General features: G+C 38.5%; 1 protein-coding gene across 2 annotated transcripts in view; it reads left to right on the forward strand.

Moving 5' to 3' along the window:
• IQGAP2 (IQ motif containing GTPase activating protein 2) overlaps positions 1-24967 on the forward strand; it is a 181941-nt gene extending 156974 nt beyond the window's left edge. For both annotated transcript variants that reach the window (XM_060761637.2, XM_060761638.2), the window contains 13 exons: positions 556-780; positions 2283-2423; positions 2760-2844; positions 5356-5588; positions 6706-6838; positions 12713-12815; positions 12923-13064; positions 16819-16906; positions 20235-20447; positions 21176-21336; positions 21976-22116; positions 22502-22610; positions 24114-24967. In XM_060761637.2, the coding sequence (XP_060617620.2) occupies positions 556-780; positions 2283-2423; positions 2760-2844; positions 5356-5588; positions 6706-6838; positions 12713-12815; positions 12923-13064; positions 16819-16906; positions 20235-20447; positions 21176-21336; positions 21976-22116; positions 22502-22610; positions 24114-24227 (1888 nt within the window). In that variant the 3' untranslated portion in view covers positions 24228-24967. The remainder of the gene's footprint in view (positions 1-555; positions 781-2282; positions 2424-2759; positions 2845-5355; positions 5589-6705; positions 6839-12712; positions 12816-12922; positions 13065-16818; positions 16907-20234; positions 20448-21175; positions 21337-21975; positions 22117-22501; positions 22611-24113) is intronic.

A 24967-nucleotide genomic window follows, 5' to 3' on the forward strand; every position in this document is an offset into this window, starting at 1 on the left:
CTTCCTCTTAGGTTTTTCTGTTTTATCGTACTTTTCTTTATCTTGACTGATTAAGTAAAATATCCTTAAAAATAACATACCGTACAATACAATCCATGGTACCATTATCTGCAATCTTACTCACATCTAAATAATGTGTTCTCTCTAGATATTTTCTAGTTCTTCCAGTACAATTCTGTATGTAGTATGCTTCTTGCAAAAGTTGACCATATAATAATCATTCTGAATGACCTAGAAATACTAGAGATTCTGTAATATGTTTCCACTGAAAGTTGTTCATTTCCGTAAGGTTCATCATTTTTTGTATTGTCATATTTCTGCGCTAAGTCTGGGAACATATTCCCCACAGATATTGGGATTGTTCAATATTTCTGTTTCAAGTGCCATTTCTTCATTTTAGTAATTTTTTTAAATTGACTAGTATAGTGTTGCAAAATCATGGATTTTTTTTAAAGAAATCACAGTGGAGAGAACAAACTGCTATATTCAGATGGTGCCAATATTGCTTTGATTGTCTTCAACTAGAGCTGAAGTGTGATTATTATTTTATTGCAGTTCCAAAGTAGACCAGATTCAAGATATTGTCACAGGAAATCCGACTGTCATCAAGATGGTGGTCAGCTTTAACCGAGGTGCTCGGGGACAGAATACTCTACGCCAGCTGTTGGCACCTGTGGTGAAAGAGATAATGGATGACAAATCTCTAGTGATCAACACAAGCCCTGTGGAAGTATACAAGGCCTGGGTAAATCAACTGGAAATGCAAACTGGAGAAGCTAGGTAGGTATATCTGCAGAGGTAGATAAAACAGAGTGTAATTTTTAATTATTTATTAGTGGGAGGAAGGAGCAAATATCCCAAATATTAGGGTCAGGGTTAACAGCTTAGGCTGTTAGGAAGTTAGTTATGTGAATATAATCTGAATATAATCTGAATATAGAAGTGTTGTTGCCGGACCTGGAAGTTCCTAGAGAGACGTAGGAATAGCAATTCGAGTCTCTTCTCAGAAAGAAAAAGAGAAGAACAAAGGTGGGGATGTGAAAGCCGTTGCCGAGAAGAGCTCCACGGACAAAAAGCGGGAGTGGAAGAAGAAGAAGCTGGCGAGGCAGATCAAGTTGCGAGAGAAGAAGAAGCGCCAGAAGCTCCTGGAGAAGAAGGTGGAGGAAAACCCCAGGTTCACCAAGAAGGCTTCGGTGGCTGAGCTGAAAAAGCTGACCAAGGAAGGCCAGACTTCACTGCTCAAGGATGACGGCAAAGACATGGCTTTGAAGTCCTCCAAGGCGTTCTTCTCCCAGTTCCAAGATCAAGTGAAAATGCAAATCGGAGAAGCCAAGAAAAGCCAGCGGAAGCCCAAGAAGCGGGCGCTCTCTGCCCAGAAGCTCAAGCTGTGATATATTATGCATGACATATTTTGTATAAATTAAAAGTAAGCTGGATTCTCCAAAAAAAAAAGGAAGTTAGTTATTATTAAGTATGTTTCTTACTTTTGGCTGGATAGATCACCTTGCACACTGAAACAATTGGCATCTAAATGAGAAAATGAAATGTTAAAGTTTATTTACACTATTTATACCCTGCCTTTCTCTACCTCTTTTTTTTTTTTGTTAAAACTGTTTATTTTTATTATGGTACATAACAGAAAAGCAAACCATGGTAAATCAGATATAATCGGGTACCAATATTTTTGACGTGTACATGCTTATCTACCTTATTCAATCAATCAGTTAATTTTGACGTTAAGTACAAATTATTATCATTTACATATCTTAATACACATAAACTTGCTATTTCTGGCTGTTTTCCACTGCTTTCAGTCAGAGCTTAGTATTATTATTTTTTTCATGCCTTCCTCTACCTCGAAGGGGACTCATGGTGGCTTACATAGAGGCAATTTTTCAATGCCTTAAAACACATACAATTCCAAAATATTGAAAATTAAAATTAAATTAAAATTAAGATATACTAAAAACATTTAAAAACATTACATTTCATATGTAAGTCATGCCATCCATAATCTTAGTCCAAGACATTCTAGCCTTTGTACTATGGATTATAAGCATGTGATTGATATTCAGATATGGAAGTAAAGTTTATGAACAGCGTGTGATAACATACAACATAGAATGGAACCTTGTGGGACACCACAGGTCAATGGCCAGGGGTCCGTGCAAGTGTCCCCAGCTTCACCAACTTTGTATTGAACTTTTTAAAAATGCAACATTCTTGTGCTCTGCACAGGTGTCTTTATTTCTTCCTCTTTTTTAATTATTTCTTTTATGTAGCAAACTACCTTATGATGTAACAACAGAACAAGCATTGACGCATCCTGAAGTGGTGAATCGATTGGAGACATCAATTCAGAGCCTTAGAGCAGTAACTGATAAAGTCCTCACTTCCATATTCTCATCTCTAAACTTAATGCCGTAAGTCTGGGATCCAAGTAGAACTTTGGTGAAACTTTGTGGAAGAATTATTGGAAAAATGCAAGAATGCGCTTAAGCATGCTTTGATCTACAGTGGCACTTCACCAGCAGAGGGGGGTATTCCCCTGCATCCTCAAATTCAGATATGTTATTAGCATTCATAATGTATCTTTCTCTTTTGTGTTAACATATGGTTTTAGTGCCATCTTGTTTTGTTTAGTTCCAAAGTTTGTAAAAACAAATGCAATGCTTTGTTTTGAGTTTCCTTGGGTTGACTTGAATTAGTTGTTTTTCATCCTCTCTCCATTATTTTCTTTTTTCATCTATTTCATGTAGTTATGGATTGAGATATATAGCCAAAGTTCTGAAGAACTCGCTCCATGAGAAATTTCCAGATGCAACAGAAGATGAGCTATTAAAGGTAGATTTGTGAGGGTGATTTGTCAACATCTTTCTAATTATGTGGAGAAAGTGCCTTGCTTTAGGGAACAGGGTAGGTCAGCAGGTGATAAAAAAGAAGTATCTCTGTTTGCTCATTGGTGCGCTTGAAGATGTGACAACTTAGATGGAATGTTCTCATTGTATCTCTTAGAGCACAGGCTTTAATGGCTGGTGTCAATTCCTGTGCTGGTGGCAGGGTTAAGATGAGTTCCAGGGCTAGTATAAAGGATGCATGAATGCCTGATTCAGGAGTAGCCAATTTGTGGCTTTTCAGTTGTTTTTGCACTGTAGTACTTATCAACTGTAGCCAAAATAGACAATAGTGCGCGATGATGGGAGTGGCAGTCCAGCAACATTAGGAGGGTCTAATTGTTATAAGCTTCTGCCTTAAGATTAGATATTAAACTTCACATTTCATTTACATGAGAATATTTCTTTAAACTATTTATAACTAATCATAGATGCACTGGAGCATATAGATACATCTTAGTTGTTTGAAAATGCTTCAAAACAGTGGTTCTCAACCTGTAGGTCTCCAGATGTTTTGGCCTTCAACTCCCAGAAATCTTAACAGCTTACCAGCTTAACTGGCTGGGATTTCTGGGAGTTGTAGGCCAAAACACCTGGGGGTCACACAGGTTGAGGACCACTTCATTAAAAGGTGGGAATATGAAATTGTATTCAGTCTTGAGTTACTAAAGCACTTGACTTTCTAGTGCAGTTCTAGGTGCTTAAGGTGCTGTTTCTACTTTTTGGCGCTCAAAGAGGCCAAAGTCTACCACCATTCAAACTGTTTAAATAAGGGTGTGGAGGATAAACATCTATATTGCTTTCATTTATATCCATATGTATACAAATTATACCCCCAGGATTCATTTTCTAAAAACTAAAGATAATATGCCAGGATATTCCTTCTCCTTTATTTGTAAGTGTGTATCATTTGTGCCTGGCTCTGTCTGGTATATGTTGGATTCAAGTGAATCCAAAACAAAAATCAAAAGCAGAGTAGATACAATCAGCCTGGAGCTGACCCAACATTATCTCAAGTTGTACTTATTTATCAGTTGCTATATAACTCGGTTTGGCATATCATCCCATTCTTCCATAATCAGACTTGCCTCTTTAGGCATGACTTGCTCCTGCTTGTTACTTGCATTTTCTATTTTGGTTGGAAAGTGTGATACCAAATTGGCAAGTTCTCCTGGAGGAAATGTCCATGTTGAGTGATAAGCAACTGAAAGCCAGTGTCCTTATCAGTAACTTCTTAGCACCAGTGAACATTGAACTCTGTGCATAAATACTCTTTTCCTGATGGTCAGAGTATTGGCATAAGATACAAGGCTTTAAAATTTTACATTTTCACTGAGGATAAAATCTTATTGAACTCAAAAGGCATAACTTCAAAATATAAGGATACTTAAAATCAGGATGTTAGTGAAACCTGAAAGGCATTTGAACTGATCTTCAATAATCTCGCTTTTTGATTTTTAGTAGCAGCACTGAACAACTCAGATACAATAACACTCTGGGTCTGAACTTAAAAGGAAATAGCTAAGGTCTAAAGAATCCCCCCCTTTTTTTAGTCATGTCAGAAGTGACTTGAGAAACTGCAAGTCGCTTCTGTTGTGAGAGAATCAGCCATCTGCAAGGACGTTGCCCAAGGGACGCCCGAATGTTTTACCATCCTGTGGGAAGCTTCTCTCATATCCCCATGTGAGAAGCTGGAGCTGACAGATGAGAGCTCATCCCACTCCCCGGATTCAAACCGCCAACCTTTAGGTCAGCAGTTCAGTCCACACAAGGGTTTAACCCATTGCACCATGTGGCTCCAATGATAAGAATCCCCTAATCAAGCAAGATCTTCAGAAGTGCATCCTAGAAAAGGACTTTTCCCTGTTTCCAATATTATTAAACTGATTTTAATAATATTAGTGATAAGTATGAATCATAGGTTTGATTTTGTAAGGCCATTACTATATTAATGGATTTCCCCCTTTCCTATCTGTATAGTCTATTCTGCAGCTAATATATACATTAGTTAAGAAATACTATCTCTGGACCAAAACTCTAGCTACATTCAAATGACAGTTGTTGTAAGTGAAAGAGAGAGATGCAGGGGCATGCTGGTGCATAGAAACAAGACTAATTCTGTGATTCGGATATGATGTTATCACTGGGCTTTCTGGATTGTGGGAGATCAGATAAATAAGAAGTATTCGTGGTTTCTGACACTGGCGTGTTAAAAGAACAACAAGTTAAAGATCTTGGTTTAACTATCGTGCCAGATAAACCACAGCCTAGCTCATTGCATTATTCTTCCTGAGAAGGGAGCCAAGCCAGAGCTATTAAGCAGCATGTACCAGCATGATTATTCATTCATTATGAGCTAATTTCTAAGAACTTTGGTTCACCATGACATGGAAATATGGTCCATGAATAAACTTTTTGAACACAAGGATTTTTTTAAAAAAAAAAACTTTTCCCTTTATAGATTGTTGGAAATCTCCTCTATTACCGGTTTATGAATCCAGCGATTGTTGCACCTGATGGATTTGACATAATTGACATGACGGCAGGAGGCCAGATCCATTCTGAACAGAGGAGGAATTTGGGTTGTGTGGCCAAAGTCCTTCAACATGCTGCCTCAAATAACCTCTTTGAAGGGGAAAACGCACATCTCTCATCCATGAACAGTTACCTCTCTCAAACATATGAGAAATTTAGGTACGTACTGAAATAAATACCCAGTAAATTATGAGACAGAAACATACCTGAGGTGCCAGTTTTCTGAAATTTTAGATTTAAATTATATTTTAGATTATTTTTTTCTATAGGTAAAAGCCTTTTCTATTACCCAGATCATTTCCTTATTAATATTACAACTAGGTAAAGGTAAAGGTTTCCCCTTGAGATTAAGTCTAGTTGTGTCCAACTCTGGGGGGTGGTGCTCTTCTCCATTTCAAAGCTGAAGAGCCAGCATTGTCCATAGACACCTCCAAGGTCATGTGGCCAGCATAACTACATGGAGCGCCATTACCTTCCCTCCGGAGCGGTATCTGTTGATCTACTCACATTTGCATGATTTCGAACTGCTGGGTTGGCAGAAGCTGTGTCTAACACTGGGAGCTCACCCCGCTTCCCGGATTTGAACCGCCAGCCTTTTGGTCAGCAAGTTTAGTGGCTCTGCAATTCAGCCCACTGCACCACCAGATGAACTAGCCATGTGCATTCACCTGCTCGCAGACTTCCCACCTAACATGCATGTCTTGGTAGTTCTTGTAATGACAGATTGTGTTCATCTCAGGGGGAATAACTGCATAATTTATGCTATAGAAAACTGTATGCTATAGTAGGAAAAGCATATTTACAGTACTCATTTTTTTCTATTTCTTCAGACAATAGTAGTAAATGGTGCTTGGTTAGCTTGCCAAAATGTTTTGAAAAAACGATGGTCTTTGACCCAAATAAATTTGCAGTCTGGGTGGTGTCGTCACTTTGCAAACGTTCACTTGAGTCAAAATAAACTGCAATGTTAATAACAGCTGTCTGAAATAACTTCATTGATGTCATATTTATATAACTTCCCATAAAATGGAATATCAGCTCAGTTGGCACCTGTTCAGTTTCTTTTTATGCTAACAATGGCTTCATATTCCAAGGATTGAGACAGTCTCGCTTGAAATGTTAAATGTTGGCATTGGCTAGTTTGTTTTTGAATAATGCAGAAAATGGAGTGTGTACGCTTAAGATTGAAGTCACTGTGATGCTTGGGCTTGTGTTATTGGATATTGCTACAACTCATTTCTTACCATAAAATTACAAATGTATGTTTCTCCCTTAGGAATTTTTTTCAAGCAGCATGTGTTGTTCCTGAGCCTGAAGAAAAATTCAACATTGATGAATATTCTGATATGGTGACACTTAGCAAGCCAGTGATATATATCTCAATTGAAGAAATTATCAACACACATTCAGTAAGTTTGTGCAACATTGCAAAATAAGCTAATATCATTTGCGAGACATCTTGATAGGAAGAGATGAGCAGTTAAAGAAATGGTTAAACATTGATTCAAAAAAAGGAAAAAAGAAAATCCTGACCACCCCCCAGTTCCAGGAAGTGTATTACAAACGATTATACATCAGTCTATTTTCAAATATCTTGATGGAGATTTAGTGATTAGTTGGAACCAGCATATGTTTGTCAAGAACAGATCCTGTCAAATTGTTGGTGATAACTTGAACATGAACCAGCTGTGTGATACAGCAAAACACAAATGCTACCATAGCCTACATTAATAGAAGCATATTGTTTGAAGCAAGGAAAATAATAGTCTCCCTATATTCTGTTCTGGCTTCATCTATGTTATCAGCTGTAGAACTCTCTGCCTCAGAGTGTGGTGGAAGCTCTTTCCATGGAGGCTGGATGGCTATCTGTTAAACAGAGGCTGGATGGCTATCTGTTAGGGGTGCTTTGATTGTGCTTTTCCTTCATGGCATGGGGTTTGCACTGGATGGCCCATGTGGTCTCTTCCAACTCTTATTATTCTGTGATTCTGCTGAGTTCATGTGAGATAATCCAGCGTCCTCCATAGGCAGGGGGACATGATAAGCATGATCATCAATTCGTCAGTTGTTTACTTCAAACAAGACTCACACAGCTGTTTGGAATACTTCCAGTGCCTCCTTTATTTCAGACACTCAGACAAGTCAAACAGAGCTTATCCTTCTTCCATTTCCTTTCTTATCCCCCTTCCTTTACTCTTCCCTCCCTCCTTCCAGTTACTCCACATCTGTCTCGGCACTTGCTTTGATTCAACATCCTTGGATCTTTCTGGTGATGTAAATGAACAATGCAACAATGGATTGGGGGGGAGGCGGGGTGGAAGGCAGAACTTACCACAAGACACCACCACACACACAAGATGGAGAACAAAGGACAAAATGACAAGGCCGTGAGGGAACCAGAGCACACGCACACCCTCACTCACACAAACCTAAACAGTGGGAAGCCACCACTGTATTCTATATTTTGTCTTTGTTATCTCTTATTATTATTAAAGGTTTCTATTTCTGCCACCAATTCATTATTTTAATAGGCCACCTCCTTCACTGGAATGTTTAAGAAGCCACACAAAGACTTCAGTTGAGATGAAACAGGAGAATGTTGTTTATTTTGAACAGTCAGTATGCATAATGGTCTCAAATAACTTGTCAGGCTTTACTTCTTATAGAGGATGGTACTTATATCTTGAGTTTCTTAAAGTTACACACACAGAGAAAACCCAAACAGGGTCTTTTAAACTTTTTGAATTTCCCTTCCTTCCACAGCGCTCTAATCACTATAGAGGCCTATTAATTATTACCCTCAAAGAGGTATCCTTAAACCACAAACAGTTCCCAAACTCTTCCTTCCTTCCTTCCTTCCTTCCTTCCTTCCTTCCTTCCTTCCTTCCTTCCCCCTTCAAAGCTTCTGACTGTCTTCTTCCCCACCAAATTCCTAACTGCTGTAAAAATGGCTGCCTCAGCTACTTCTCTCCTTCTGGCTCTACCCATCTCCAGTTTTATAATAATAAAACTTTATTTGTATTCCACCCTATCTCCCCAAGGGATTCCAACATACAATGGCAAACATTCAATGCCTCCATAAAACACACACAGATATTGACCTACAATCCAGGTAAAAAAAAACCCACCTATGAAAGTAACATTAAGAGCTAACATCAATAAATTAAACTACATGTAGACAGCAAAATTCTATGACATAAAATCTGAACAAACATCCATAATTAATTTACAACAGCCAACTAGGGTTGGTTCGTTGTGTAGTCCAAAGATGTAGTAGATATTCATAGCATAGCCATGCAGAATTTTCTGCTTAGACAATGAAGCCCTAGGAAATGAAGACCAGATTCATTGGCTTTAGAACAATGTCAGTCTTCCACCTCTTGGAACGGTATTGTGAGAAGAGTAAAACACGTAGAAAAAGGCACCTCAGGCTCCTTCCACACAGCTGTATAAAATCCACATTGAACTGGATTATATGACAGTGTAGTCTCAGATAGATAACCCAGTTCAAAACAGATATTATGGACTATCTGCCTTGATATTATGGGTTATATAGTTGTGCTGGAGTACCCTCAGTTGCTAGAAACCTCTTGGTGCCCTTCCATACAGCCCTCTATCCCAGAATATCAAGGCAGAAAATCCCACAATATATGCTTTGAACTGGGTTATTTGAGTCCACATTCAGATAATGTGGGATTTTCTACCTTGATATTCTGAGATATAGGGCTGTGTGGAAAGCCCCTTGGTCTGGTTATTCGCATATACCTATAATCACCCAGTGTTTTCAAACATGCTTTTTATGATCTCCTTTTAAAAATACTTCAAAGTGGAGGAAGCACAGCTGCAGCACTGTTATTTATAGCCTGTAGTTCTTGTTATGATAATAATTGTTGCTAACTGTAGGAAAAAATATGGGTGAAAAGTTAGCAGATAATGTTTTTCTGAGAACACTCAGATGAGATCATTCACTTCTTTCATCGTTAAAACAAAAATTCAAATTACAGCTTTTTGCTCAGCTTTAATTTCTCTGCACATTTCCTTTTGGAAGGCTTAATAGCTGATCCTCTGAAATTGATTGAAATACTTAATATATCTGCAGTTACTCATTTATAACCTTATAGAACTGAAGTGCTGTCACAGAGGGGGAATTTTTAAAGATTTTCCCATAGAATAGAATATGGTAAGATATGCATGTGTATCTATCTCTCTATCCACACACACACACACGTACATATATACCCAGTATATTTCTGAGACTTGGTAAATGTGAATAAGCAGAATAAGCAGAAACTTTACCACAGTATTTAAACCAAGATATATTCTGCAGTATAATAAAAGTCACTCTAGCATTTTAATGAATGTTTCACTTATTGTTTTAATTGTTATTATATTGCTGTGTTATATGTAGTGGCATCGAATTGCTGCCAAATGTAAGCTGACCTGAGTCCCCTTTCAGGGGCTGAGAAGGAACGGGATAGAAATATTGTAAAAAAATAAATTAATTTTGTTCAAAAGTTCAGACAGGGTTACAATATATATTTCATTCTCTTTGAATTCAGACAGAGAACAGAGGGATAAAACAGTCTTTTAAAATAGTCTTTGAAATATGCCTCATGCTATAAAATGATCAGTATTCAAGATAGTTTGCAGCCAGCACTATCTCTTCACTGTCCAAAGTGAGAAAATGGCAAAATGACAGTTAGAACCGTTGGTCTCAGCAGCTAGCCAGAGGCAGTAGCCAATCAGAACTCTGGCTCCTGCATGCTCAGCAAATGAGCTGCTGACACATGCCTCTCCAGTTAACCCACCATATCATGGCGTCCTTTTTCAAATCCTCACAATATTTTGGTCCAAAAATTATATGGGAGTCTGAAAAATACAATAACTTGAGAGTTTGATATCCAATTAGTTTATTCCTGCCAAAGAAGTCGTCTGTCAGAAATGCAAACAATTGTTCCCCTTCTGTCTTGTGTGTCCCTCTCATTTGCTCTGGAGGGTCCAGTAAATCATCTTCACTTGTTTTAGAAGTTGGCAAAGGATTCTAAAGGGAAGAATGAATCACTAAACATTGCTCCCTCCCTCTCTGTTCTATGGATGGAGACCTTCCATTAATAGAGTAACAATTGTTGGTTATCACTTAGTCCTCAAATATAGTCTACGGTGCAACAAGGTGTAGAAGCTGCCCTGCATTTCATGGATACTTCAAAGTTGATATCTCATGCTTTTTAAAAATAAATACATAGCCGACTACATTAATTTGGGGGCAAAGTTCTTTTATGAATTAATTTTACTCCCAAGAATGGATTGTTAACATTTTATTAAAGTAACATTTCAGAAATCCTGTAAGTTAATGGTAGCTTCATGAAAGCCAAGATGGAGTAATGGCTTAAGTGTTGGACCAGGAATTCAGGAGAGTAGTGGGTTGTTGTAGTTTTTTTGGGCTATATGGCCATGTTCTAGAGGCATTCTCTCCTGACGTTTCGCCTGCATCTATGGCAAGCATCCTCAGAGGTAGTGAGGTCTGTTGGAACTGAGAAAATGGGTTTATATATCTGTGGAATGACCGGGTGGGACAAAGAACTCTTGTCTGCTGGAGCTGGAGTCCTTTGTCCCACCCTTGATATTCTGGGATAAAGGGCTGTGTGGAAGGGCCCTTCTTTTCTGAACATACATACTGTACTGCCTTCAGCAACAAGAGCTTTTTGAACCCTTTTTAAGAAACAGAAAAAGTGATTTAATACAGCCTGTCTCTGAATCATAGTTGAGAGATTAGAAACATACTGTAGGATTATGTATTGTTTCCTCTCTCTAATGCAGAAATTCTTCTCTCTGTTTATTTTAAGCATGCATGATAAAATATTGACCATATGAAAGCCTTAAAGAAGGGCTATAGCTCACAATTATGGTATTTGTTTTGTTTTGTTTCATTCATGATATATCTTGCCTTTTTCCTGGGGGGGACCCCCAAGGTAGCTCACAAAAAGAATCAGCTAATATCCACCAATAAATTTTCCAAACACAATTACAAATAATCACACTAAAATGGTATGAATTACTTAAAGAGCATATAAAAATAAAAGTAAATCCCCCAAACCCTCAGTGGGATCAATTAAATATTTGAAACCTTCTTAGACAAAAAGCTTTACCTGCTGCCAGAAGGAGAGTAGGGAATGGTGAAACTATAGTTTGATCTATGTCCTGCTCCTGAAATGGGAATTATTTTCTTTATCTAACTTTAGGAACATAGATTTGGCATCAGCCCATGTTGGCATATTCAGTCAGTCATAACTCCCCTTCCCGAGTATTTTCATACACATCTTTCCATCATCATCATCATCATGAGGGTTAAACCCCTGTGCCGACAGGACTGAAGACCGACAGGTCGCAGGTTCAAATCTGGGGAGAGGCGGATGAGCTCCCTCTATCAGCTCCAGCTCCTCATGTGGGAACATGAGAGAAGCCTCCCACAAGGATGATAAAACATCAAATCATCTGGGCGTCCCCTGGGCAACGTCCTTGCAGACAGCCAATTCTCTCACACCAGAAAAGACTTGCAGTTTCTCAGGTCGCTCCTGACACGACAAAAAAAAATCATCATCATCATCATCATCACTTACCTCATCTCCACTTAAAATCATAGAATCATAGAGTTGAAAGAAACCTTGTGGGCCATCCAGTCCAAATCACTGCCAAGAAGCAGGAAAATCACCTTCAAAACATCTCCAACGGATGGCCATCCAGACTCTGCTTAAAAGCCTCCAAAAAAGGAGCCTCCACTACACTCTGGGGCAGAGAGTTCCACTGCTAAGCAGCTCTCACAGTTAGAAAGTTCTTCCTAATGTTGAGGTGGAATCTCCTTTCCAGTAGTTTGAAGCCATTGTTCCGCGTCCTAGTCTCCGAGTAATCTCCAAGGCAGTAGAAAACAAGCTTGCTCCCTCCTTCCTATGACTTCCCCTCACATATGTGTACATGGCTATCATGTCTCCTCTCAGCTTTCTCTTCTGTTTCTAACATTCTTTATTTGAGAAAATTGGATCTGATGTTTTAATAACTTTAATAAGCAGAACATGGATTCCACTTATGAGATTTGATTTTTCATGTGGAATGTAAATTTGTTGTCTAGCTATATTTTGCATGATGCTATGCTATTATAAATTAGAAATAAAATAAAGGAATCATTAAATATTTGACCCCCTTTGTGACTTTTGGCCCACCCTGTAGTACCATGTGGATGGTGGTCACATTTATTCTGGTAGTTACAACATGGGCTGTTGTCTTTACAGTTATTACTAGAGCACCAGGATGCCATTGCTCCTGACCAAAATGATGTCTTAAATGAACTCCTACAAGGACTGGGGGAAGTTCCTGATGTGGACACCTTCCTAGGTAAGATAGATTTTAGAAATGCTATTTTAGAAATTACAATTTAGATGCTGGTTGTTATCATCAGCTTAACATTCAAAGCATTAATATTTCTCTTTTTTTAATTACAGGAGAAGGAACTATTGATCCCAATGATCCTAACAAGGAAAGCACTTTAAGTCAACTTGTTAAGACAGAAATTTCTCTTTCGTTGACCAAAAAATATGATTTACGGGAAGGCGAAGAACAAGACATCAAGGGCTTGATGATGAAGTAGGTTCTCACAAAATGCAGAATTGCCAAAAAATTCCTTAAAATTAAGTGCTATAAATTGTTAGTCGCTTTGGATTAAATAAAATCTTTTACTTTATCTGAGTAATAGATAAAAGAGGTTATTGGCTAAGAAATTATATTTATACCTACAAAGGTTTGGCATGCAGGATCTTGTATAATTTATAATTTATTTATTTACTGCGTTTATATCCTACCTTTCCCACCCCGAAGGGGACTCAGGATGGCTCACACAAAAGGCACAATTTGATGCCACATAGACGTACATAGGATAAAACCAAATCTATACATTAAAACCAAATAATTAAAACATGTAAATCTGAAGAACCATTTACTTAAAAACAAGCAATCCAAAGGCATATTTCAGGAGTCATTCCAGTTATAAATTGCACCATTTCATAGTCACTTATTGCACTGAAAGTTGCTGTCCAAACACTTGGTCCCTCGTCCATGTCTTCACTTTCTTTCTGAAGGTCAGGATGGAGGGAGCCAATCTAATTTCACTGGGGAGGGAATTCCACACATGAGGAGCCATCACTGAGAAGGCCCTGTCTCTCGTCCCCACCAGCCTCACTTGAGAAGAAGGTGGGATTGAGGGCAGGGCCTCCCCAGACAACCTTCACCTCCAAGATAGAGGGAGATACTTTTGGACAGGTAAGCTAGGCTGGAATTGTTTAGGGCTTTGTTGGCTAAAGTCAGCACTTTGAATTGTGCACGGTAGCAGACTGGCAGCAAGTGGAGCTGGCGCAACAGGGGGATTGTGTGCTCCTTGTACCCCGCTCCAGTAAGGAACCTGGTTGCCACCCTTTGGACTACTTGAAGCTTCTGAACAGTCTTCAGAAGTAACCCCACATAGACCACATTGCAGTAGTCTATTTGGGATGAAGTGTCAATCTTTAGAATATTTCTTCACTGGAGACAAATGCTTGTTTTGATTCCTGGACAAGCAATATAGTACATTAGTGGGACATCATTAAAGTTTGTTCAATATAATGGATTTAGTTGATACACAGTTAATGGAAGCAAACAAAAAAACTAAGTAACTATAACCTTCCTCTAACTCCTGCTATGTATTCTGAAGCAACTTTGGTGGTGTGTCCGTATGGGAAGAAAAATGAGGTAGCTCAATGGGCAAGACCACCAAAGAAATAAGTTCCAGAACACTTTTAGCAGCGTTAAATTAAGACAGATGTTTCCTTTGGTTTCCTGTAAAGTCTAATCTGTATCCTGCTAGTAAAACATCCCTTTTTCTTAAAACCTTATCATGAAGCAGTTACAGTATGTTCTTTCTATGGTATTCTCAAGAGCATCTTACTACATTTTCCAATGACAGGTTATCAAAATATCATCGTACAAAAACAACTTTCCCCATTGAGTCATCAGTATGCAATACTATTATTCTAAAATTTGCATTGTTTCTTAGAATTCAACCAATTTCCAAAGCAATCTACGTGTGTTCAGTTAAAACAACAGTAAACCGATGACACCATTTATAATAAATAACAATAATGTGGTGGAGTTAAAACTAAAGATCTGAACATACAAAGACTTACTTGCCTATCTGCATCGAAAACTCACTGAATTGGAATGTAGAGGATAAACAGAACTGGAGATGGTTCTTTATTTACTGTAGTGTTTGGTGATAATACCAGGGGTGCAAACTTTAATTGGAGCTTTCTTCTTCTTGGGATTATGTCACTGGAAGCTTATGGCATTTTATGGCAAGTGTTTTGGTTGAGTGGAAGTTCAAACTGAAGTAGAAGCTCACAACATCAACACACCAGCTATTAGTGTTGGTGTGTGCCTTAAAGTAATTTCCGACTATATTGACCTTAAGGTGAATCTATCATGTGGTTTTCTTGAGAAGTTTTCTTCAGAGGATATTTGCTTTTGCCTTTCTCTGAAACTAAGAGAGAATAACTTGCCCAAGGGTTTCCAGCAACCAAGGAGGGAATTCAAACCCTCCAGAGTTGTAGTCCAGCATTCAGATCATTACACCATACAGTGCAGCTGAATGGGCAGATCGATCCAGTTGTACTTTCTCCACCATTCAAGTTGTCAAATTTTGGTTGCTGTGAGTTTTCCAGGCTGTATGGTCATGTTCCAGAAGCATTCTCTCCTGATGTTTCAACCACATCTATGGCAGGCAATCTCACAATCTCTGAGGATGCCTGCCATAGATGTGGGTGAAACATCAGGAGAGAATGCTTCTGGAACATGGCCATACAGCCTGGAAAATTCACAGCAACCCAGTGATCCTGGCCAGAAAAGCCTTCAACAACACATTGACCTTTTTTTGTGTGGATTCTGATGAAATAAAACTGAACTCAAATTTTCACTCATTCTTAACCCAGACAATTGATTGCAGAGGACTACTGTATTTCTTCAATTCTAAGACACACTTTTCCCCCTATATAAACATTTCTAAAAACAGGGTATATCTTTGAATCACAGGTATAATGTGTATTTTTGTTGGTGGTAGTGATACAGAAATTACTGTGTGTCTTACAATCAATGAAGAAATATGCTATATAAAACTTCATGGACTCCAGTTTATAATATCCAAGTAATCACTTTGTTGTTAGGTTTTGTGGAGACTTTAGGTAAAGGTAAAGGTTTTCCCCTGACATTAAGTCCAGTCGTGTCCGACTCTGGGGGGTGGTGCTCATCTCCATTTTTAAGCTAAAGAGCCGCCGTTGTCCATAGACATCTCCAAGGTCATGTGGCCAACATGACTGCATAGAGTGCTGTTACCTTCCCGCCAAAGCAGTACCTATTGATCTACTCACATTTGCATGTTTTTGAACTGCTAGGTTGGCAGAAGCTGGGGCTGACAGCGGAAGCTCACACCGCTCCCTGGATTCGAACCTGCGACCTTTCGGTCAACAAGTTTAGCAGCTTAGCGGTTTAACCCACTGCACCACCGGGGGCTTCATTTTACCACTTTGTGGAGACTTTACCAGTACCAAAAAGTTTTTGCAGAGATTAATTCTGGTTTCTCTGTGTAACTGTCAGTTTCCCTGAGAAATGTGTTGTGAACTTTTATTTCTTGTTTACCCAGAGAGCTGCCGTGCTCTCCTCTCCTTGTCTAGTGGAGAAGAACGATGACAAACCCTCTTGGCTCATTATCTCTTATTTTCTTGAGCCCTCTTAGCCTCCAGTGCCTTCACCCAAGAGTTAAGAGCTATCAGCTATCATTTGACAGCTCTCAAAGTGTCATTCCCTTAGGGCTCTGGCAGTTCCACCCACAGAAATCTTTAAAATCACAGAGGTGGAAGGGATTCAGACAAATTCTGAATATCATTGTCTTGGGAAATCGACTCATAGATTATTTTAAAAGATGTTTTAAAAAAACCTTAGGAGGGTGCCAACAAAAGAGACATCAGGATGAGTCATAAACAAGAAGACTACCAGAGCAGCAACAAACTTGATCTAAAATTTGAGCAGAGAGAATGAATCTTAAATAATGCCAGTTCACACTAGGGACTAGAATATAGAATGCTTGAGTAAATAAATACATATTTCTGCATTACTACAATACATGCATAATACACCTCCATTCGTGACATAACATTGTAGAGAATGAATAATGCTAAGGAAAAGGGTTTCCGTTTTGTTTGAATTAAATTACTGATCACTAAACCTGAAATGAACACAGTGGGAGGTAGTTCTGTTTATCTCATGGGGTTGCCTTGTAAAGTGGATTTCTGTAAATTGTTTCAACTCTTCCATTAAGGACAAAAAGACTTATTATTGATGTGATACGAGCTCAGCCCGGAGAGTCACTTGCAAAAATCTTGGAAACACCAGCAACAGAACTTCAGGTAATTAACTTGTTATATATAAATCTCGAAGACTTATGTCTTGAGAGAGCAATGTAAAGAGCAAATGTGTAATTAAAAATACTAGGCATTTTTTCCTATGTATGAATATAATTGAATGTTATTTACTCATTAGCAGAAATAACCTCACTTTGCAAGAAACATATTTTTATTAAACTAAAATGAATTCATGTGAAATACGAAGTAATTACTTAGGCGATCTCTTGTTGTCCGAGTATGATGGCCTTCCAAGTGTAGTGTCTTGGCAGTGGATGCATAGATGACTGTGTTCTTGACCTGCATGTTCTTCCACAATGAGAGCATCAGTTTCCAGGTTGAAGGTGGTCCCAGTCAGGGTTAGCTTGATGTGTCTTCCTCCTGGCAAGTTTCTCCCTTTTGCCCTCCATTTATGCCTCTTCGAATTCTGCAGCACTGCTGGTCACAGCTGACCTCCAGTTAGAGTTCTCAAGGCCTAGGGTGTCCCAGTTTTCAGTGTCTATGCCATCGTTTTTAAGATAGGCTTTAAGCCCATCTTTAAATCTCTTTTCCTGTCCACCAACAATACATTTCCCATTCTTGAGTTCGGAGTATAGTAACTGCTTTCAGAGATGGTGATCAGGTATTATGACAACATGGCCAGTCCAATGGAGTTGATGGTGTAGGAGCATTGCTTCAATGTTGGTGGTCTTTGCTTCTTCCAGCATGCTGACGTTTGTCCGCCTGTCTTCCCAAGAGATTTGCAGGATTTTTTGGAGGCGATGCTGATGGAATTGTTTCAGGATTTGTAGACAGTCCATATTTTGCAGCCATTGGAAGGATCTCCTGATTCTCAAACACTCTCTTGCTTCATTCAGAAAAATGCTGCACTCACAGAGCTCAGGCAGTGTTGTATTTCATTGTCAATGTTGACTTTTGTGGAGAGGTGGCTGCCAAGGTAACGGAAATGGTCAACATTTTCTAATGTTGCACCATTAAGCTGTATTTCTGGCATTACAGAGGGATTGCTGGTCATTGCTGGAAGAGCACTTTGGTTTTCTCGATGTTCAATGGCAGGCCGAGCTTCTCATATGCTTCTGCAAAGGTGTTTAGAGTGGCTTGTAGATCTTCTTCTGAATGTGCTTAATATTAAAAAGTAATACTTAGGTACACTCTCTTTAGCATTTAAGTCTGGTGTCTAGATTTCATAGTGTTGGGGCTGCAGTAGAGATAGACCAAGTCAAAGAGGCAAATTCTTGTATACTGTATTACAGATTATACATAGATTATATTACATATTGTTTCCAAGATGTTCAGAGAAGCATATATCATTCTTCTCTCATCCATGCACATAATTTTATCCTTACAATCACTCTGAGGTTATTTATACTGAAAGAATATGCCACGACCAAACTTCTCACTACGTTTCCTATTTGGTATGATTTGAGCCAGAATTTGTTAAACTTGAATCAACTCAGCTAGCTACAGTACATTATACTGGCTGTTGAGAAATGTTCAATATTATTACTAGATAACTGACTGTTCACCATGTATCCAGATCCACAGCTTTTTTTTTTCATTGTGGACTGTCAGCTCTTGAATATCGCTATATTTGTGGGTATTTGAAATGCATATTTAAGATTGATCTGTTAAACCTGTACTTATGGGATTCAGCTCACAAGGGCTATGCTCTACCTTTAATTTTAGTTTAATATCATGGAAAATTTGTTGATTCCCACTGAGTGTTCCAGGGTAATGTTTTGATGGGCTTTCAACTTGAATTTATTCATTTAGTAGGAAAAACAAACAACTGTCTGGGAAAATGTTGTGGGAACTGAGTGGAAATATTTGCCTTTAAAATTGTTTACATGCTTTCTAAACTGTCAGTATTCAAAAACCAGGTCATTATAAGGAAATAAATGTAACGTATTTATATAAATTAAAATGTTGCCTGCAGTTTGTTTTGGGAATTTTGTACAAAGAGGAAGGTGTTTTTAAGTGGGAGTAAAGTGGTCATGTGAAATAAGAGATATAGAGCTCCTCTCCCTTTCGTGGGTGTGTGGAAGAGGGAATTCAACAGATGTTGCTTGTTATGCTGGTGGCCCTTGTGAAAACACATACAATTGAGGAGGATGGATGGGCAAGCTTTCTACATATTAAGATAACAAGAGGAAGGTAACAGCTTTTTCCTCCTCAGAACAAGACAAGAAACAGCAGACTTAATTTATGTATATTTTCCTACCAGTAGTACCCCTTTGCGCAATATATCTCAGAGTGCTTTGCTTGTAGAAGAAAAGGGGCCCACATCCCTTGCTTTTTGGCTTAGTGTCACCTTCTGTGCTATTCCCAGCCATTCTAGAACAATATTGTATTGGTTACAGATGAAGACAGGATCCCGTGCAAATCATAATATCTTCTCCATTTTATCAGTGGAATCCTCTGCTTGATCAAAATCCGTCTATGTACAGGAGACCTTCTCGTTGCAGAAGGGAAAGCCTGGATGTATTTAGAAATAGATAGTGATTTGTGTCTATCATTAGGAGGAAACATGTAATATAATAACAACAACAATGCTTTATTTATATTCCGACCTTCTCACCTCATAGGGGACTCAGGGTGGATCACAACACACATACACAGCAAACATTCAATGCCGCTTTTGTATAGACAGTATACAGACAGGACTTCCTCCTTCCTTTTTGGTCACCCAACATTTTCTGATCTTCTTTCTTTATGGTGTTATAAAACATGTCCCCAGCTTTTCGTGGTACCTAATTTTTCTAATTACAGCTAAAGCTGTTTTTGAACTGCTTTGGTAAACAGTAAGCAGAGCTGACAGTCAACTGCTCATGCCGAACCACGGCTTTGAACTTGCACCTTCGGTTGACAGATCTTGTAGTTGCCGATGATTTATCAGCTGTGCTAAACCTCCGGTTTCCAGAGAGGTATGTCTTCTGTAGTTATTTCCCTGACAAATTTTCCAAAATAAATCTGGCCAAATCATCTGTCATATAAATAACAGCTGGTCAGCTTATGTATACATACTAATAGTAGTACAAGCTACTGAGGCACCTGGACAAAAGCAGAGAGCACCCCTACAATTTTAACATAGTTAGGTTCTCCTCTGTTCACTAGACAAAAGCAAAGTAGGGTAACTATGTAGAGAATGTTAGCAATGTAGTATGTGAGAGTAGACCTATACATTGCTTTTGCTTGGTTGAAGAATCCTTGCCAAAAGCTGCAGGAGCAATCTTAAATACAACAGCTTTTTTATTTCATGAAGTAAAGTGATGACATCTCTGGGTCTAATATGTTTTCTTATGTATATAAAGATGTAAATTGTTTTTTCTCTTAGGAAGCAGAGCACTTAAAAGTAATAGAAAAACGTGCACTCTTGGATTCAAAAACTCCAGAGAAAATGAAACACAGTCGATCTATCCTTGAAGAAGGGCAGCTTCCATTAGAGCAAAAGAAAAGGAAAATACAGAGGAATCTCCGAACACTGGAGCAGGCTGGACTAGTTTCGTCGGAAAACAAGTACCAGGACATCATCAATGAAATAGCAAAGGTAATTATTATAATTACACTCTGTCAACTACTTGGTATTATAGTGTTACACTCCATCAACTACTTGCACGTTTTCAGTCTAAGTATCATTTTGTGTCACAAAATACTTTTTCTAAGTATTTTGTGACACAAAATGATACTTACAATGAAAACGTGCAAGTAGTTAATGGAGTGTAACACTATACTTTATTTTTTATAAAATAAAGTATGATACGTGTAGTAAAAATGTACAGTATAATAATTCCAATGAACTTTATTTGAAGGGTAGGATACGAAAGCATCTTGTGGCACCTTTGAAACTGAAAGAAAGAAGCAGAAGTTTTTATAGGTTAACTTTACTTCCTCAGAGACATTATAACAACTCTAAGGTGAATCTATCACAGGGTTTTCTTGGCAGAATTTGTACTGCCCTTGCTTTCCTCTAAAGCTGTGAGAGTGTGACTTGTCCATGGTCACCCAATAGGTTTCCTTGGATGAGTGGGTATTAAAACCCTGCACTCCACTTTTAGTTCACAAGGACTCTTTTGTGATTTTTTGAGTATTCCCTAAAGGTTTCCAAAATTGTCCTTTTCAAATCATATGCAGTTTGCTTGTTTGTTTATTTCATACCTCAAGTTTGGTATAGGCGACCTACCTCTGCCCATATCATCATCACAAACAGGCCTGTTGGCTAAGATGGGTCTGCAGAATTAAAATAAACCATATTTCCTTTCCTTGAAAATTCTTTAGGATATCCGAAATCAAAGAAGATACAGGCAACATCGGAAAGCAGAACTGGTGAAACTCCAGCAAACATTGAATGCACTCAATTCCAAGAAAGCTTTTTATGAAGACCAAGTCAATTATTATAACACTTATATCAAAACATGCCTAGATAATTTAACAAGAAAGTAAGTAAAATGTTTTTACTTTCATAGAATACGCAGTATCTCTAACATGTCAAAGGCCAGGACAAAATAGAGACCTTCTAAAACCTGTAAACGCGCTGTGACGTCCTGCAAATGTTAGAATCTGTTCGAGGTCTTTAAATGACAGTCGAATGACCAATTTTTGGAGTTCGTTTAGTTGTGATGTAGAGGGTTGAACTAGTCCTGATTTTTATATTCTGAAAATTACAAAAAAGGATAAATCTTCTTGCTTGGCAGAGTGTGCCTACCTTTGTCCTTTTAAATATGTCATTTAGGAGAAATATATTAAACTTGAAAACATTTGCCTTCCCAAAGAAATGGTAAATACACTGCTTATCTAATATTTGGGTTGCTGTAAGTTTTTCAGACTGTCTGGCCATGCTCCAGAAGCATTTTCTCCTGATGTTTCATCTGCATCTGTTGCAGGCATCCTCAGAGGTTGTGAGGTCAGAACCTCACAACCTCTGTGAATACCTGCCATAAATGCAGGCGAAACACCAGGAAAGAATGCTTCTGGAACATGGCCATACAGTCCGAAAAACTTAACAGCAACCCAGTGATTCCGGCCATGAAATCCTTCGACTATACCTAATATTTGTTTCACTCTTTTTAATTTTCCAGAAACTCACGGAGATCAATCAAATTAAATGGGAAACAAGAGGAGAAAGCAAACAAACTGAAGAATGTTTCGCTGAAGTATACAGCAGCAAGACTACATGAAAAGGGGGTTATACTAGGAATTGATGATCTTCAGCCTAACCAGTGCGTTTTATGCTTAATGTATTCAGAGTATTAGTCTGGCTACTTAAACTATTAAATCGTATGACCTGACCAAGATCCAGTGGTCTAATTCTGCCACTTCTTACAGCTGAATTTGCCATCCCCCTTCCTTCCTTCCTGCTGCTGTGCCTTAAAAGCATACTCCAAAGCACAGTGAGACATGTTTTCTACACCACAAAGTGCAGTAGAAGGAAAGAAGAAAATTCTAGTTCTCCGTTATGTGATGCAGAAGTATAGCTTTTGAATTTGGCCAATACTTAGTAACTAAATTCTTTAAAATCTGAGTTTTTAAGAGCTTATCTACTTGTTTTTATGTGTTGTATTTTTAGCCCATTCACTCAAACATGTGCCTTTTTTCTTTTCTAAGGTTTAAGAATGTGATGTTTGAAATTTCACCTGGTGAAGAAGTGGGTGACTTTGATATCAAAGCTAAATTCTTGGGTGTGGAGATGGAAAAAGTGCAGCTCCATTTTCAGGTATTTTTTTAAAAAGTAAATGTCTTGTAAGAGGTGTGTGTGCTTCATTCTTGTATTTATTGTGTTAGGCAGTAAATTAGAAGTGATCAGAGTATTTTACATAGTAATTTATGTAAAAGAGTAATCTATTTCAACAGTACAGTTAAATCATCATTTTGGTAGGTTGGGGTACAGCTCCTGAAATTTAGTCTTCCCTAAAGTGACTTAGTGAGTTTATGGGTGATATCTGAACTTGAAAAGACTTGTTTTGTTTTTGGACAGTTGGTCCCAGTATCCCCCAATTAGCATAATCCCTATTCATGTTGTCTATGGAATTCACTGAGGTAAACTCAAAATTTAGCCACTACACCAAGAATGGGCAAACCCAGACCCAGGGGCTGGATGCAACCCCTTGGGCTCTTTTCTCAGGCACTCCACTATCCTTCCTTCCTTCTCTTTCCTGTTTCCTACCCTCCCTCTTTCTCTTTCCCTTCCACACATTCGTCCCTCTTTCCCTCCCTCCCTCCCTCACTCCTTCCTTCCTTCCTTCCTTCCTTCCTTCCTTCCTTCCTTCCTTCCTTCCTGTCTTTCCTTCCTCCTCTCTTTCCTCCCCCTTCCCTCTTTCTCCCCACCTCTATTCTCTTCCATCTTTTCATCCTCTCTTCCTTCTCTTTTTCCTTCTTCCTTCTATCCTTCCTTCCCTACCTTTTGCCTTTCCTTCCTTCTCTCTTCCATTCCTCCTTATCTCCTTCCCTTCTCTCCATCTTTCTCCTTCCATCCTTCCCTTCCAATCTTTCGTCCTTCCTTCCTTCTTTTTCCTTCCTCTCTCCCTTTCTACTTTCTTCCTCCCCTTTTGTCTTTTCTTCCTTTTCTTTCCTTTATCCTTCCCTTCCTTCCATCCTTCTCTTTATCCCTTCCTTCTCTTTTTCCTTTTATCCTTCCCTTCCTTCCATCCATCCTCCCCCTCCACCCTTTCATCCTTCCTTCCCTTTCGTCCGTCCTTCCCTCTTTCCTCACTCTCTCCCTTTTTTCCTTCCCTTTTCTTTCCTTCCTTCTCTTTCCTTTGTCCTTCCCTTCCTTCCTTCCATCCTTCTCTTCATCCCTTCCTTCCTTCTTTCTTTTTCCTTCCCTTCCACCCTTTCATCCTTCCTTCCCTTTTGTCTTTCCTTGCTTCTCTCTTTATCCTTGCCTTCCTACCTTCCATCCACCCTTCTCTTTATCCCTCCCTCACTTCCTCCCTTCTCTTTTTCCTTTTATCCTTCCCTTCCACCCTTTCAATCTTCCTTCCTTTTTGTCTTTCCTTCCTTCTCTCTTCCTTTCCTTCTTCCCTTCTTTCTTTCCATCCCCAGGCAGCCAGTCCTTCTAGCAGGGAGTGCTAGCATGTGGCCCCCAAGTTATAAAGTTTGCCCATGCCTGCACTACACCATACCAATCTTGTCCAATTCCAGTTGAACAGAATGGATTATACCTGTTCTCATGTATATATGATAATGGATTTTAATTACAATTTCTTTACTACTGTAGGATTTGCTTCAGATGCAGTATGAAGGCGTCTCTGTGATGAAAATGTTTGATAAAGCTAAAGTGAATGTAAACCTCCTCATATTCCTGCTGAACAAGAAATTCTATGGAAAGTGAAGATTAATAATACCTTGGACTCTGCTTCAGATCCAGTCCCAGCTGTGGGGTCCGTGTTTTAACTATTTGAAGCTTATTATACTTTCTTCAAGAAAGTCCACAAGAATGTACTTACGTGCCTTTTTCATAATTTGATAATATAGTAGTAAAATAAGAACATAAAAATCGATTTAAGTACTTCCAGATTTCTGTGGTGTTGGTACTCAATTTCAGAAATGATTTAGTGGCATCCAAACATTGTGTGGCTGATCTTTTTAAATATGCAGGTCATTCATTTGAACAGCATATATAGAACTCCTCCCCCCACCTTATCCACCCACACATCCCCCAATTTACCAAATATAGTTCTTCTTACACAATTATTCATAGGAAAAACAAATCCTAATTTGTGTCTCTAAAGAATAGCGAATATTTCTTAAATGCTGGGGCTTTCCTCCCCCGGAGACCTGTCAATTGTAAAGTGAATTGTTGTGCAATGCAAAGTTTTTATAGGTAATTATAAATTTAACACTTACTGTATAAAAATATATATATTGCAATTCATTCGTACTAAAAATGCACTACTGCCTCATTGAAATCTTCTATACACAGCCTTTTAATTTAAGTGTAAAGGGGCAATTTGAATAGTGATCGGGGGTTTTTTTGCAATGTACTTGAGGTATTTTAAAAGGAATAAATTGTGCCTGTCTCTTTTTGTAAGAAAAAAATTAAAATCACAAATAAAATGCAATCAATCAACA

Source organism: Anolis sagrei, chromosome 2 (assembly GCF_037176765.1).
Source record: "Anolis sagrei isolate rAnoSag1 chromosome 2, rAnoSag1.mat, whole genome shotgun sequence".
NCBI lineage: Eukaryota > Metazoa > Chordata > Lepidosauria > Squamata > Dactyloidae > Anolis > Anolis sagrei.